At 25.7% G+C, this 17,197-nt stretch overlaps 2 protein-coding genes across 2 annotated transcripts; one reads left to right on the forward strand and one right to left on the reverse strand.

Annotated features, from left to right (window-relative positions):
- Nucleotides 1-1,847: 1,847 nt before the first annotated feature.
- Nucleotides 1,848-8,532, forward strand: LOC132930162 (ankyrin repeat and LEM domain-containing protein 2). The gene is made up of 12 exons (XM_060995871.1): nt 1,848-2,272; nt 2,352-2,671; nt 3,535-3,840; nt 3,903-4,064; nt 4,137-4,336; nt 4,415-4,715; nt 4,778-5,043; nt 5,582-5,790; nt 6,774-6,827; nt 6,901-6,957; nt 7,022-7,157; nt 8,246-8,532. The coding sequence occupies exons 1-12, from the start codon at nt 2,188-2,190 to the stop codon at nt 8,376-8,378; spliced, it is 2,229 nt and encodes a 742-aa protein (XP_060851854.1). The 5' UTR covers nt 1,848-2,187; the 3' UTR covers nt 8,379-8,532.
- A 2,365-nt stretch (nt 8,533-10,897) lies between these two features.
- LOC132929474 (dynein regulatory complex subunit 2-like) lies at nt 10,898-17,041 on the reverse strand. Its single transcript, XM_060994852.1, has 8 exons — nt 16,651-17,041; nt 16,474-16,587; nt 14,949-15,087; nt 13,897-14,120; nt 13,293-13,490; nt 12,174-12,368; nt 11,977-12,093; nt 10,898-11,259 (listed from the first exon to the last, which is right to left on the reverse strand). Exons 1-8 carry the CDS (start codon nt 16,789-16,791, stop codon nt 11,041-11,043), a joined length of 1,347 nt encoding a protein of 448 aa, XP_060850835.1. The 5' UTR covers nt 16,792-17,041; the 3' UTR covers nt 10,898-11,040.
- Nucleotides 17,042-17,197: the final 156 nt, after the last annotated feature.

A 17,197-nucleotide genomic window follows, 5' to 3' on the forward strand; every position in this document is an offset into this window, starting at 1 on the left:
TAAACCCACTAACGATTTTAATTTTAAAATTCATAAAAAAAATTGCCCTATTTTATGACATTTTAAACATAGGTTACCATTTGAAAATCAAAAGTTGATAGTGGTTTCACTAAATAAAAGGGTGAAAAAAATAAAATTTTTATACAGTTTAAAAAAGCATGATGCAAAATATTTTGAAAAAAAGTCAATACTTAACAAAATAATGATAAAAGAATCACCCTGTATAGCTATAGTATATATGAATACGATAGTATACTATACTAATTATAATTGTCAACTTATTTGATTATTTTCTTATGAATTATAATTATATATTCCCTATTAAAACAAAACGTTTGATTATTAATTTATAGTAAAATGTTCATTGCAAATTAATTAGTAGGTATCTAGGCAATTATGAAATAAAATCATTCCCGAGAAGTATTAAAGTATTTCAAGTAATACATTATGATACCGAAATATTGTCTTAGGCGATTGAGCACTGAGATCGTAGTTTTGGTTAAGTATTACAAATACTTTTAAATTTTTTATTGACAAATATTAAATACATTATAGCCATTATGTTTTAAATATTTAAAATGACTGCATATTTTTATTCCGAAATACTAAACACTTAACATTCATTTCACTATTTATTATTTAATTCCAATCACAAACAATTTCGTGTTTTAAATTTTGTTTCTAAAATATCTATTTATCATAAGCTTTGATGAAATAAGTAGATAACAGAAAAATTAATCCATAATCTGAAATTCATGAATTCATTAAGTAAATGTATGTATAGGTATTAAATATTTATAAATAAGTATAAGTATGTATAGCCGTATAGGTTATAGGTATCTATTTGTGATTAATGTACAAATATTTCAATATTAAATTTATTGAACCTAATTAGAATAGGTACGAATTTCAAATAAAAGTGATACAAAGTAGGTATTTAATATTTAGAACGTATTTTGAATACATTTTATAATATTTTTAACAAGATTGCAGCGGGTTTTAAAACTCGCTATACTTACCTATACTGTTTGTGTAATTTAAGAGCGATAAAACACAAATTATAACAATATTTTGTTTATTTAATTTATAAGCTAAATATAAAAATTATCTGTTTTGTTAAATGAACAATTAATAATGATTTAAAGCATGGCAATTTTTTTTCAGAATCATTCGTAAATAGGTATTGACGTATTGTATTGTAGTGTGTAGGTAACTATTTTTTTTTTTTATAAGGGCGTTTATCGTTAGAATTTAATTTATTCATCAAGCATCTTTGGAGCCAACTTCGTATTATGAGTTTATGACATTGGAAACAGTAACCAGTAACATTGTTTAAAAAAAATTGAGTGATTCACTGATTCGTTCAATAAAGGAATCTTTGAGACTGTTTACAATTAATTATAAATATAATTTGGTATTCTGATAAACAAATAACAATAATTACTTTACAAAAATCTTCGATATTCCACTTAGCAATATTACGTAATGTATTAATGTTTTAAGTAGTGATATACGTTTGTACGTATTACACTTACGAATTGGTCGTATACTCGCATATTATATTGTACTATTGTAGTTATTAGTTATTACTATTATTAGTTAATGTTAATGTACATCGTCATCACAGGAGTACGGGAATACGGGATAATGGACATGGACATTGATCATAATATTATTATGATAATAATTGATAAGTGGTAACACTTTGTTATTACGTCCACGTGACTAAGGTATCCAATGGCGGTATTGAACACGGTATCGTATGATCCGGGAAGCTGCTGATCTTGGTTGCGTTTTTGTTGGCACCGCTGTTTCAAAATATAATCCAATGATTTTAAATGATACTTATCAATAACGGTGTTCGTCAAACAACAAATAAAACCAACTGGCAAGTCGACCAAAAATAAGTTATAAAAATACGTTTCGGTAATTTGTGACAAAACCCGGTTCCCGTTTTATTCTTGGCTTATTTTACCATACAAAAAGTGAAAAAATGCTGTTTCTTATTGAATTTTTTACCAATCATCCCAGTCATCTATTAAAGAACTATAATTCATGTTTAGTGCAGCAAAGTCCATAGTTGTAACTTGCAAGTGTGTTCATTACGAGACATAGTTATTGATAGAATTGAATTAAAATATATTTTTATACTTTGGTGGTGTGCCCTGCACTCAAAGGAGTGATCTCATGGATTCGAGTAATACTGCAAACGTTTCAGATGACGAAGAATCGTTTTATGGCGTTTTTTTGGAATCAGACATTGATGACAGCAGTAAGTTTTTTCATCAATTTTTTAAATTTTGTTAAAACTATGTTTTTACTTTAATTAATATTATTATATGAAACCATAGGCACTCCTAGAGTGTTCACTAATTTTCAAGAAACACTTTCTGCAGTCAAATCTAACAAAACTGCCAGATTCAAGCTGTTCAGATCAGCAACTGAAGCTGAAAGATTCAGCGTTTTTGGACAAGAATTACCTATAAAACAAATTGAAAAAAATATACTACCTAATGTATCTACAAGTTTCACTTTTAAGTCTCTAAAATCTGAAGACCTAGTTGCATTCCGTCGTCTAATTGAAGGCGGAGAACTAGATAAGGTGAAACTGGCTGTGAATTCAAATCCGAGGTTTCTTGTTAGCAGTGGTGATACACCATCAATAATTCAAGTAAAATATTTGAAAGTATTATAGCTAAATATTTTGAGGTTCTTTTAATTAACTTTAGATTAACTCTTGTCGTCGAGCTTGTCGACTACTTATATAAAAAAATAATAATATTTAAGGTTTGGAAGTTGATGCATTTTCCATTTTTATTTTTGGAACTTTTTAGACGATGTCTTCTGACCATAAATGTATTTCATTAGTATGTGAATCTGAACAACTAATTTTTATTTTGCATTTTTTTGGTGTTTTTAACTTTTTAAATTATTTTTGACAATTTTAGGTCATTTTCCCGCATTTTTAGTCATTTTTACTGATTTTGCTTTAGTTCACTTCTTATCGTTTCTTGTTGACCATTATGCCGATAACTTACTTAAAACATCTAATATATTTGTAATTTTTTAATTTAATTTTTTGTCATTTTTATGCCATATTTTGAGTAATTTGTAAGCTTTGATAAAGATATATAGAATTTTATAGTAAAATATAATACAATTTAAAGGAAATATATATTTTATTAATTTAAAATAAATATTTATAATTTTTTTAGGTCATTTTTATGTCATATTTGTATTTTTTGTCATTTTTATGTTTTTAAGGTCATCAACTTCCGAGTCCCAATAATATTACTATAAATTTTATTTATTATTTTTTATTATCTATTTTACAAACTATTAGGCTTAAGTATGGTTTGAACTTTTCATATTCAAGTTTGTACTATTTTTATCAAATAATCAAAACTATCTTGCTTAAAAAAATGTTAGTTATTTTTTTTTTTTAGTGTGGTTAAAGAGTTGTATATTTTGAAAGTATTTTAAACATCACTGTCTATACATTTTTTTAAATTAATTAAAATATATTTTTTTTAGGAAGGATGTCGGTATAATGCTATGCATGTAGCAGCTCGGTATGACCAACCACAAATTGTTCATTTTATAATGGAATGTATTACTAGTTCAGAATTTATAAAAAGTTTATATGGTATGGAGCAATCATATTTATCACGGAGTGAAATCATCACAGATTTGTACTTAAACACACCTGATAAAGCTGCAAATGATACACCTCTACATATCGCCTCAAAATTTGGCCATGTGGGTGTAGTGAGAGAGCTAGTTTCATATGATAAGTGTATATTAACACCTCTAAATAAATATGACCAAACTCCTAAAGATGTAAGTTTCATTGATGAATTAAGTTTTTTTTCGAAACTAAAATATCATATAAAATAATATAGGTTATATGCTCGAGAAACAACAAGGAAATGTATAATGATATATTACATTTATTAGAGAATGGATATTTTGTACCAATGTGGAAATCTGATGATGATTGTGTTCAACCTACAATTGGCAAACCATTTTCACCTAAGTCTTCATCTATATTTCCACCATTACAGGTGATAATTATAATATATTTTAAGTAATTTCCTATAAACACAATTCAGTTTTATTATATTGTTTTCATTTAGAATGACAATCCTAAATCATTAAATCCCATACTTGAAGTAAGAGCTGTGGCCGGCCCAATGAATGAATCACAAGCCCTAAAGTTTTGGAAAGATTGGAAATCTCCAGTGCGAAAAACATTATTGTCACCTTCACCAAAAAAGTCTCCTTCAAGTCCAAAACAAAATGAGTTTAAAAATAAAAGTATTGAAAAGGCAGGAAGGTAATTAAAATTATTTATAATTTTTTTTTTTCATTATTAATCACTTAAAAATGTGTTATTAATTTTAATAATTTATAGAGATTTAGCTGAAAAAAAGAATGTTGGCTGGGCTGAATATTGGCCCTTCCTTGATCAAATAGTAGATCTCAAATCAGATAGAGGTTTAGATCTGCTTGAAAAATATTTAAGACAAAGATTTAGTACCAAAGAACAAGATATTCCTGAAAAATCATTTACATCAGGACGAACTGTTTTACTAAGCCCCATGGCTGAATTATGTAAAGCGTTAGAGTCAATGAGAATTGGGAGTATGCTAAGTAGGAAAACTCGTCCACAACATACTCTTGTATCTTATACTTGTCTTGTAAAATCTTGTAAAGTATGTGTAAACTAAAATAGTTGTATAAATAAATCAAGGTATTATATATTTTAATTTTTTAGTTTTTAGCAGAACGTTTATCGAATGTAATAATATCCCAATATAAAAATATATTAGACATTGAGTCATTAGCTACTCGGTTATGTCATGAAGTAAGGCATTTATTGGCTTTGGAAGATAGTTTCTACTCGGATAGTCGTTTTGATTCAAATATTAAAGGAAAAATTCATGGAAAAGTAGCTGAACATCTTTGTCAGTTGTTAATTAATAACTTGGAACTTGCCAGCAATGTTTCTTTAATAGTTACAAAACTTCAGAAGTATTATGCGTGAGTAAATTTAAACTATTTTTTAATATTATTTTACTCAAAAGAACACTATATCTACAAGTTCTGTCTATGTCTTATAAGCATGTAACATACAAATAATTTTGTGTCAGTTTTAAAATTTGAGTGAATTAATGAATTATATAACTTAGCAAAAATTCTAATATGTCAATTTATAGTTTTGTATGTAACCCCTGGGATTATAATGAATTTTTAAAGTGGTTCTCAAGATGATTTAGGTTGTTCAACCTTGCTTTATAATATGCATAGTTATAGTTGTTATAATAGTTAGACCATTATATTTTTAATTAATTCAATTACGTATCAAATATTGCTAACTCTAAAATCATCAGACAAAGTTGCTTGTTAACAATGAGATAATAAATAATAGATATGTAGGTAATTTCAGCAGCCTAAAATTTAAAAATAATTGTTAAATTATACTATTATTTAAAATATTTCATATCAAATTTAGGTACATTTTTAAATCCTATTGATTGATCTAATTTTTAATTTACTTGTTTATAAAACTATATTACAGATTTCATGCAACTGGGAGTTGTAGTGAAATTACTGCAGCTTGTTTGATAACTCAGGTACATAAAATTCTTATTGAAAAGTCTTCTATTATACATAGTATGCAATCTGATGATAATGAAGAAAGTTGTAAGCTATGGTTTTTAACTGCTGTTCCTTGTTTATGTAGTATTGAAGCTAAATCAGGTTTAAAACCAAAACAATTATTTTCTGGTAAGTATGCAAAATATTTAGTTATTAATTCAGACAGATTAGGGTTGGGCAGTATCAAAGATACAATTGTATCTTGTATCGTGATACATAATTTTGAAGTATCAAATATCATGTATCATGATACATTTTTAGAGGTATCTTGTCTCTTTTTTTGTCAAAAGATACAAGATCCTTTTATTGTAAATATTTGTACTGAATAGTACCAAGAAATTTGAATTCGATTTGTAGAACCTTCAAAACTTAGATACGTAAATGAAACAATAATTATAATTTTTATTATTTATTAATTTTTCTTAAAGGAAATCAAGATTTTATTTAAACAAATTAATTTAAAAACTAACCATTAGACTATAACCAATTAAATTTATTTATTAATTTTTAACAATTAGTCCATAACCAATTAAACACATGTATAATTATATATAAGTACAATTTAAGTTGTAATTTTTATGTAATTTATTAATTTTGGTGTATTTATATACATAATAGTATAATGCATATAGTAATTTATTAGTTATAATTTTATGTGTATTGACTTATTGTATTATTTAATATTTATGATTTTATTGTACCTAATGCTTAAGCTAGAATACTAAACTATTATAGAGTATGGACTGTATACTGTATTGTATATACTATATGTTTGTATAGACGTTTTACGTTTAATAGTTAATAAAATTCAATTGGAAATATAAAAGTATTGTGTATCAAAGCATAAAGATACATGTATCTTGTATATTTTCTACATTCACAATGTTTCTTGTATCTTGTATCTAGATACACTAAATGCAAGTATCATGTATCATAGTACTTTTTTTTAAGTATCTTGCCCAACCCTGAGACAGATAGAACATACAGTTTTATTTATTTAGCTTAAATGTATTGTGTTATTGCATTTTTATTATGTTTAGATGTATATTTGCTAAAAACGGGAATGTTGTATATCTAAGTTTTCATATTATGATATGTTTTATTTTAATTAGATAATGAACCTGTTAAAAAAGCAGTTGAGACTGAAGAATCTAAAAATATGCATGGTAATTATAAATATCAAGAACTAAAATTAATATTAGTTATTAAAGAAATATTTTATTAAATTTTTCATTTTAGATAATATCAAAAATTCTTTAAGTTCCACTCATGAAAGAAGAATATCATTATCAAATGGTATAACATAACTAAAATTGTATTTATTTAGTTTTGTTTAATTAATAATTACTAATGACTTTAGGCTATGACTCGGATGATGATGTTTTTTCGAGTGCTCCTACAAGTCCATGTAGTGAATATTCTTCGTCGGAAGAATCTGATGAATCAAATATGTTTCATAACGCTGAACGAAATTTTTCTTACCTATTATTTTCAAGGTAACTATTTTAATAATATTTAAGATTTTGAACAAAATGATTAAATTTAGTTTTACTATTAATATAATATTATGTATTACTTTTTTTTTTTTCGGTTACATCCTTCTAGAGTTTAAACCCAAACGTAACTATCTTCATCCATTTTGATTTTATGCTAGTATATGACAATCTAAACCTGGACAGAAATATCTTGGGTTCCCTTTATGTGTGACCATTCCAGTCTATTTATTTTAACCTTATTTACCATATCTAGTCTATTATTAAGGTTTTTTGGTTCAATGTTGTATATTGCCATTTCCCCATTTTTGAATTACGGTATGGGTCATGTATCCTTAGTTTTATTTTTTTTTGAAAAATCAGTCTTCAAAGTTATTTATTGTTACTCGTACATTATTATAAATGTTATCATAATGGTGCTTAATCTTATACTCTGAGAGTAGCCTTGACTTAATATATAAATTTTCTAGGGAATATTTATAATTGCTGTATTTGGATCCTTTTTAGTATCTCAAATTATTGTACCTAGATACTTAGATTGTGTAACTTTCTCAAAATTATAGGATCAAACATCTAAGGTCTCTTTAGTTTATCTTCTTTCCCTTATTTTTTTTGACTTCCCTTAAATGTTTTTTCTTCATTATTTCAAAGAAGGCCTGTTTTCTTAGTTGTTTCTTGAGTCTTATGCATAGCTTTTCACTGTTTTTATACCATTCCTTATCCACACCATATTGTACTATAATATTATCTATATACATTGAAAGATTATGTTATGATTTTTCATTTAATGTTTGTTTATGTTTATGTTATCAATATTATGTTCTAATTTTTTTCACTGTAATAATGAACTAATATTATTTTGAATGTGTAAGTCAGTATACCTTGTCTCAATACTCAATAAAAAAAAAAAGCTAGCTTTGTGCAATACAAATGAGACTAGTTATTGTCCATATGGCCCAGTATCTTATTTTGGGATGATGCATATTTTTTAAATTATACTATAATAATATATTATTGTTATTAATTTTGATTATTTAAAAAAATATTGATGCTCTACAAGTAAAATTATTTATTAAATATCCTTTTTTCAGAGATGAACCAACAGATTATGATTATGAAATATTTGATGCTATTAATGGTGTAAACGTAGATTCCAACAAATATCCATGGCTATTTAGGTGGTTGTATTCGATGAATGACTATAATTATGTTAACAATCTGTGATAAACAATTAATGTAATGTATATATTTTAATGTGGTGATTTATTAATTAAGTAGGCAATATATTTTATTCGATTTGTAATGTGTATATATGTCTTTGTTATAATTTAAACACAAAACTAAGTTGTTAGTATTAAATATTGTTATCTATTTTCAATGCTTTGAATTATTTTGTGTAATTCAGTGTTTATTTTTTGTAATCATTTATATAACAATTTGATATATATTTTTCTTTTCAAATTCTAAAGGGTAATTTTATATGGTGTTGCTCATGAAATTCATTAAATGAAATTTCTATGTATAAGATTAAATTTATTGTAAATGTTTAAGTATCATATTACATAAATCTGGTAACTGCAATATAGAAATGTAATGTTTAAAATACAAATTATTTTCATTATTCATGAAATATTTTATATTTTCATATGTGTATTAGTTTGGAGAATGAACATTTTTTATTAATAAATTAATATATTTTTTATATAATTTATAAATATTAAGTATATATTTCTTGGTAAACTGAGGAACTGAAAATAAATAATAAAAGTTATTTAAATAGGTTGTTACTGTATGACCTTATTTACAAAAATACAGATTTTTTATTTTATACTGAAGTTATAATAAAATTATAATATTAAAAACTTTTCTACTTTGTGTTTTTTTTTTAATTCACTCATTTGATTGTTTAGTTATCTTTTAAAAATAATTAGATTTTGTTGAATGATTTTACTAGGAAAAAAATGTAACATTATATTTTAAACAATATTATTGACTACCAAAAATTATTAAAACCGGGGTACATTTTTATATCTAATAATGTGGGTTTTATGAAATAAATGAACTATTATACTTTTTTTTTTGTTTTCTAAAGCAATATACAATCTGTATCATTTGATACAATAATAATATAGGCTAAAAGTAACAAATATAACAGGTTAACATTATTTTAATAAAAGGAGCCCCCCATTGATGACACTTACTAATACTATTATACTAAAAATATTTTTATCAGTTTTTTTAAAAGATATTTTAAGATATTATTATTTAAAGTTAAGAATTAACAATTGTAATCAATTTAATAAAAATTATAGTATAATTTTCGTTATACTAACTTAAGTTATGTTATTAATTTTAACCACACAATTTTGTTAAGTTATCTGCTTAAATGTTGTTAGCTTGATAATTAATTTGTATTGTTAACTTGGTGATTAAAGTTATTTTAGATATAATAGTTTATTTAAAAATGATAGATACCTTGTTAAATACTATGCTAGGTTACCTATAATAGTTAATTTCAAATTTTATATTTTATTCAATAACAAAAAAAAAAATAGCTAAATTTTAAGTCATCAGAAAATTTATAAATTGAACTTTGACTCAATGACCCCAAGCCCTGATCAATGGTATTAATGGGAACAATTTGCAAATTTATTTGATATTTATTTTTATTATCTATTCAAAATGAGATCGGTACAGAACGGCAAACAGTTTTCGTCAGCGTTGCACAGAGTCCAGTGGCGATCAGGGAGTACTCCGGCCCGGGTGGAGAAGATTTGAGCGGCCAAAAAATCTTTTGTATGTTCAAAAAATGTACAGTTCGATTATGGCCAATTTTACAGACATTACGTACATTTTTAAAGATCTCTATATGTATAGTATTTTTTTTTATATCAAATACAATTCTGTTATAGCTCACAAATTCATCACGTCGGTCAGAGAAAATTATTTTTCAAATGATAAGCAGATAAGCTGGGTTGGCAATGGTGTATATATGAGAGGGGCGCGTAATTATGATATTATATATTTATACAATGAATTTTAGTCATTTTTAAACTTGAATAAATTTTTGATATAGGTAGAATGCTTAAAAATATAACAACTCGTATAGGTAAGTAATATGTTGAATCAAAGCGAAGTTTGAATTTCGGATTTAAACAGAGAAAATTATTGAATTTAAGTAAGTAGATACTCTGGGACCTGGGTACTCATATGCATGTATATTATTACTTTTATTTTTACATAAAAATTATGGATACTTAACAGTTAACACAATACACAAATGAGTTCTCTCTGGAGTGTCTGAATGGATCAAGAAAAGTGGTCCAGTCTAATAATAAAAACCTCTAGACCTCTAGTTCAAACTAAGGTTAGGTTAGATTATAAAATGGCTGGTCTGCTAATCCCTACTTGCCGACTGGTTACGTAATTGGGCTCGGGCTAAAAGGAAAATCACAGAGGCTAACTGTATAAAATAAAACAACGATGGGTCAAGCAACTGCGACCAGAGAGGTTTTTTTGTCTTTTTCATTGACGTAGGTTAGGCAATAACCTCCACATCAGCCCCTATAGTACCCCAACCAAAGTACGTACTATTTAGATCTAGTTTTCTACAAGAAATCGCTCTTAATATTGAAGATTCGGTAATTTTCCTAGTCCTTAAACGTTAAACGTGTCGTTGAACATAAAAAAAACTCATAATTATAATACCGGAATATTACTCGAATCAGCTCAAGATCAGAATCTAAAATGTAAAAAATATTTTATTGTACAAGCGGTTACTAAATACGTATATAATACTACAATACATCATACTACATTTCTATTATAGTATAGTATTATCTAAGTATATTATAATCGAGATTATTATTTGACGCGTTTCATGTTTTCATCCAGCTTTGACTGGAAGCAAATTCAACTGTATCCCGCCGTCTTTCATGTCTCTCTGCACTGATGCCGGCCGGGCTATAGTTTTTAAATAGTAGGTGAGAGCGGCTTTCAGGTCCTTGTTCTCCTGTGCAGCTTTTGTTCGTCTGACGTCGAGCTCTTGACACTGCATGTCTGCTCGAGCAAAGCGCTTCCAGAATTTCGACATTTTATCGAACTCCTAAAACGAACATTTTTACTAACTACCTATTTAGTATACTGTTTTTGTTGCTATTTGTTATTTAAATTAGTGTGTATACTGGTGTATTAATATTTATACATCATTTGGATTTTATTATTTAGGCAAGTTTCTTAGCGTTACTTATCATTATATATTTATAAAGGTCTTTTAATAACACTGCTGTATTCTTGCAAAACAATCACATTTTTTTAAACACTATATAGTGTTTTAGAAATACAACCAATATTATTTATTTGAACATTTAAGAAACTATATAGATACTGTATATCAATTTAGTATTCTTAGTATAGGTACCTGGTACCTACTTCAAATTATATCTATTTGTTTTTAGCATTTATAAAAATCAATTTGCAGTAAAATAATTTGATAATATATATATATACTTAATAAACCAATACTCATATATTTTGTACCCAGGGGTGTTCCCATAGGGTATACTACATATACGCCGTATACTCTCAAGATTTTTTTTCAATATTATGGGTAACTGCGTATACCCATAAATCCATAATACATGCGTATTTGATGATATAGTATACTCTCAAAAAAATTCATGGGAACACCACTGTTTGTACCTAATAATTTGTGTCGTATATACTATATGTATATATTATGCCTAGCCACCTATAGGTATTTTATGTAGGGATTTAGAACAGGTATTATATAATTATTATAATAGGTATGTACTATACGTACTTCTCCGTGATTGTCTTCGTCGGGACAGACAATGTTGTCATCGTCTACCATTAGTTTGGCACAATTTTCTACAGTTTTAACTATCCTTTCGCTCTTTTTTGTAATACTTGTTAATTTCTTTACGTAACATTAACACAAACAATTTAATTTTTATGTTTAACTATAATATATTGCCTATAAACTTAAATCATTCTTACGTCAATAACGTTTTTGTATATTTTCGTCATGGCTTCAAGTTTATTTTTATATTCGTTTCGATTAAAGCTTAGTTGATTTTGTGCCACGAAACAACGTTTTATAAGGTCTTCACGGTCCTGTTTCAATTCATTTTCTCGTTGAGCATATTGAGCTTCACGTTTGGCACACAGCTGTGTTAGCATTTTGATCTCTTCCTATACATAAACATGTGCAATTAGTATACATGCCATGCCACTATAATATGTTAATATACTAGTACCTATAGTGCTTACTTAGAACTTATATTTTACATATGTTATATATATATATATCATAATATATGAAATTATAGTTTATATATAGACCTATTAAATCAAGTAATACACCAATTTGACAAACATTTTCTTGTCAACTTTTATGATTTTGTAATGTTTTTATTTAGTTTTTAGTTTGAAGTATAGCCAAGTCCCTAGATGCTTATTTTATAATTTTTTGTTTACGGTCTTATTTTAAATGGCTATCTTGCAAAAATTTAATTTTATATATCAAGCAGTATACTTTTTTAAAAAATGTTAATGTATTAATATATATATATATATAACTATAAATGTAAAATAATAATATATTATTTTATTTAAAAGTATTTGGAAAAGTCAAAAGTATTCCGTTTCAGAGTATAAAACTAAAATTATATATTTTTATATAGAAAAAAAGGAAAACATCAAAATTATTTATGATAAAAAACAGTTCAAGATTAGATTTTTGACAGATAGTATTATGACTGTTATCAGAAAAACAAATACAACATTTAAACTATCTATAATATTATTATTTTAAAAATATCAAAAATGAATTGAGTTTTATTCGTTAAATAGATTACTTTGTACTTGCATATACCTACGTATTTATTATAAGTGTAATCTAGCTATATTATTTTTACATTATTAGCAGCCATTAGGTATATTTGTTGAGTCTAAAAATTTAAATAGTCCCTATCTATTTAGTATTTATTAAATACTTTTATAGATAAATGCGGACTATATACATCAACAATGTCAAAACTGTGTTGTTGTGACAGACAGGTGATTTTTTTTGTGAATACTATAGTTTATCAGTGTTAAAATGTCAGAAACACGTACAGAATATTCGTGAATTCGTTTGTTGTTCTCTTCAATAGATGCGGTGTTGGCTTCATCTCGCATTTTCAAATAATTGTAATGATTCTTTTTCGACTCAGTTTCATTGCTGTAGTCGTCTAGGACTTTTTGAAATTTCTTCATAGTGGTTTGCATCTCTGCAAAACGTATTTTTGTGAACCTGTCTTTCTCGAAAAGCATCTAAATTTTATAATAACAGACATTCACGGGTTACAGTAATAATAATGTTATAACTTATCATTAATTTGTTGGTTATTCTTATTGAATACAGAATAATGCTTAAGAAAATATTTTTTTAAATTTTAAACTAAAAATATTATGCAGCCGAGTCACGATAACTCGAAGTTGAAGGGAGATAAAAATTATTAATTTATACATCATTTAAATTTCTAGGGGAATAAAAAAAAAATCCGAGTTATTGAGGTTCGAGTTATCGCGACTATACACTATAATTAGGAAGCTGATTCCTCAATCACAAAACTTATACATCAAAAAATAAATCTAAATTTAAACGAAACATGTTCGATGTACGCGTCCTATTTATACATAAAGGACATACTATAATATAACATATATGTATACCGACCTCGTTGTTTAACACGGCAATCGAGTCTTCGAAATTTATGTGGGTCTGTTGTGTGTCATCGTCATTCCGTGCATCGAAAATAATAGACATAAGGTCCAAGCGTTCATCGTCTCTGCTGAATATATCTCTCATCCATCTAAAGTTATGTTTCAACTCGTCTAACAACAATCGCTTTTTATGTTCGTAGCGAGCGTGAAGTTCTTCTAATGATTTTTCATGTATATCTATTTAAGTAATTAAAAATAGTATCGTTAATTTTCTAAGACAAAGCAATATATTACCTATCACAAGTATTTTATATTTTTTATAAACTTTTAGTTTTATTGCAATTTAGATATAAATAAAACTCAGCTAGGTGAAACAACGATTCATTAGTAGGTAATTGAATACATTTTTAATTTTTAACTTTGGAATACAAATAACTAATAAGTTATGTCTTATTCATGTTATAAAATAGTTTAAAAAAAACCACAAAATGTTAGTCTGATTATGTGTATACGGTAAATACTTTTGTATGAGACTCAGTAATATTTGATGGTCAAAGACTGTGTAATATTCCTATAATATTATGGATTCGGTAAAATTAACATTTTTGAATATAGGATTTCCGAACAAAATTTTTTATAATTTTATAATTTTGATAAAGGTTTTGATTTGATATAAACCTGGAATAACAATTTATGATCATTATAATTTATAATATTCATCCTATACATTTATATTAAATATTTGGGTATTATAGGCTAAAGCAGCTCACGAAGTTAAAAATTAAAACAGTATTTATTTAATTGTATACAATCAAAACTGGAAAAGATAACTGTATAATAATTCTGATAGGTATTTTATATCCAATCAAAAAAAAATGTTAAAACAAATCTGAAAATAATAATTTAATTAGAATTAAATTTACAATAACTATTTCAGATATTTAATAATGTATAGGCTATAGGCAGTAACTATGATATTTAATAACTAGCTTGTTCAACAGAAAATAAATATCAATATGAATAAAATATAACACAAAATTATAATACGTAACATTTAGACCTTACCCAAGAACTGAGATACGATTTCAGCATGTGCTCCATATTGTTTTAGGTTTTGTTCTTCGGCGTCTTCCAAATCTCTTAATAACATGTCTATATGGTCGTTTTTGCAATCTAGTAAGATGTGGAAACGGTTTTCCATCGTCTATTAATATACATACGTAAAAAAAACAATAAATCAGTAATATTTTATATTATAAATTCATAAGTACCGTTTACAATTAATATTAATATCACAAAACATTTAATATAGTCAGCAGTCGAACAAGTTTTAAAACATATTTAAACATTTATGTTTTAATAACTATAAATTATAATTGAGATTTTTAAAAACAATTTCTATTGAATCTTTTTTGAACATTATCATTTTATACTGTAGTCTGTAAGTATTTTAAAACATTGAAAATCACATTTATCATTTAACGTCAATATTATATTGATAACAATTCAAATTTAAAAAAACGTAACTAAAATAAGACATTCCAACATTTAACGTTATACTATAATACCACACCATAATAACCATAGGTTTTTAATAACAATATAATACTACCTATAATAATATGTAGTATAATGCATCAATGTGTAAGTAAGTATTGATGGACCTATAATAGTATTTTTTATAAAAATACAAATTGTTATCATTAGTTCTAAAATGGTTAGGTAAAAAGTGTTTAGGTATATTAATTGTTTTAATATTTATCTAACTAATAGGCGTTTGTATTTTGAAAAAGTTATATTTATTTTTTTAATTTTAAAGATTCTTAAAATAAAGTAAAAAAAAAATCAAAATCAAACAAGAATGTATAGATGGTTTTTTATTTTTAAAAATAAAAATTAACGGTTATAAATTTAATGTATGATGGGCGATGGCTATAAAAATATATAATTCAATGTTATATTTTGATTGCTATTTATTTTATTTATTATCTGTAATGTTAATAAGTATATAATAATTATTTATCACTTTTAAATATAGCAGTGAAAAAATAAAATAAAATAAATAAAATATAAGCTGTTATAATGTACCTACTAATGCAGGTATGCAAATATACAATAATAAAATTCTTATGTGTAGGTTTTAAGTAGTGTTATTCACAATAATTAAACCTATATATTAATTATAAATTATAATAAATAAAAGCAAAAGATATTACAGATCGGCGTATTTATTTAAAGATCATTAATAGCATTTTCTATCAGCACGCCTAACCATTCATAAATAGATACTTACTATTTTTAAGGTTGTTCAGATTTTTTGTTCTATAGTTCGTACATTTTTATACGTTTTTTTAAAATTCAAACGTATTGAGTATGTAGGATCTAGGTAGTTAACAAATTGTTGATCAAATTATTTTAATAATTGCCAATTTAACTTTTACAAAATATGCCCTAAATTCTCTTTTCTCGTTTAAGTTTTTTAAATTATCTAGTAAAGTATTTTTTCGTATTACCCACGTTGATGTAATTATTATTTTTTAAAAACAAATTTTCTATTGGTAAAACATTTAAAGTTTAAAATGGTACATACCATCATTTCGTCTTTCAGCTCCTTGCACTTGATTTTTCGCAAATTGTGTCGCCATTGCTGGTTCAGTTTTGCAGTATTTAGTCGGGTAAATGCTTCTTCTTTTTTCAATTTGCTCTATTAAATAAAACATAGAAAAATACAAGTTAAATAAAAAAATCTTACGATTGGTTTGAATACCTTTAAATACGTCGCGACTAAATGTTCTTTCCGTCGTTTCGTCTCTTCTTCTATAGCTGCCCGATGCTGCAAGTATCTCAATTTTTCCTCGTCGCTCATTCGAGCCAATTTGTTACTTTTCTTATTCTTTTTCGGTGCCATTTTATTATTTTTAAGTCGATCAAGTGAGTAAAATATAAATTAAACCTTTCGCGTTACGTATAAGGAAGTATATCTTGCAAGCGTAGAGTACCTACCTATAAGTTATATGTAACGTATGTCGCGTAATGTAATCGATCAAACTCTTTGGCGCTGGTAGCATTGTAGCAACGCTATTTTATTTTCATATACACTAAAACTATAGCATACAATACAAGTACAATGCTGTAGTATTGCAATAGATCTAATCATTGAATATATGATTCAAAATTTCATTTCTATAATATAGTATTAGTATTTTTTATTATTTTTTTAATTAAAATCATCTTGAAGTTTCAAATAAAATAACAAATTTATTTTTTGTATTTTATTTAAATTTAAATGTTAATAAAATGTAATTATAGCCTAT

This window comes from Rhopalosiphum padi, chromosome 4 (genome assembly GCF_020882245.1).
Source record: "Rhopalosiphum padi isolate XX-2018 chromosome 4, ASM2088224v1, whole genome shotgun sequence".
NCBI lineage: Eukaryota > Metazoa > Arthropoda > Insecta > Hemiptera > Aphididae > Rhopalosiphum > Rhopalosiphum padi.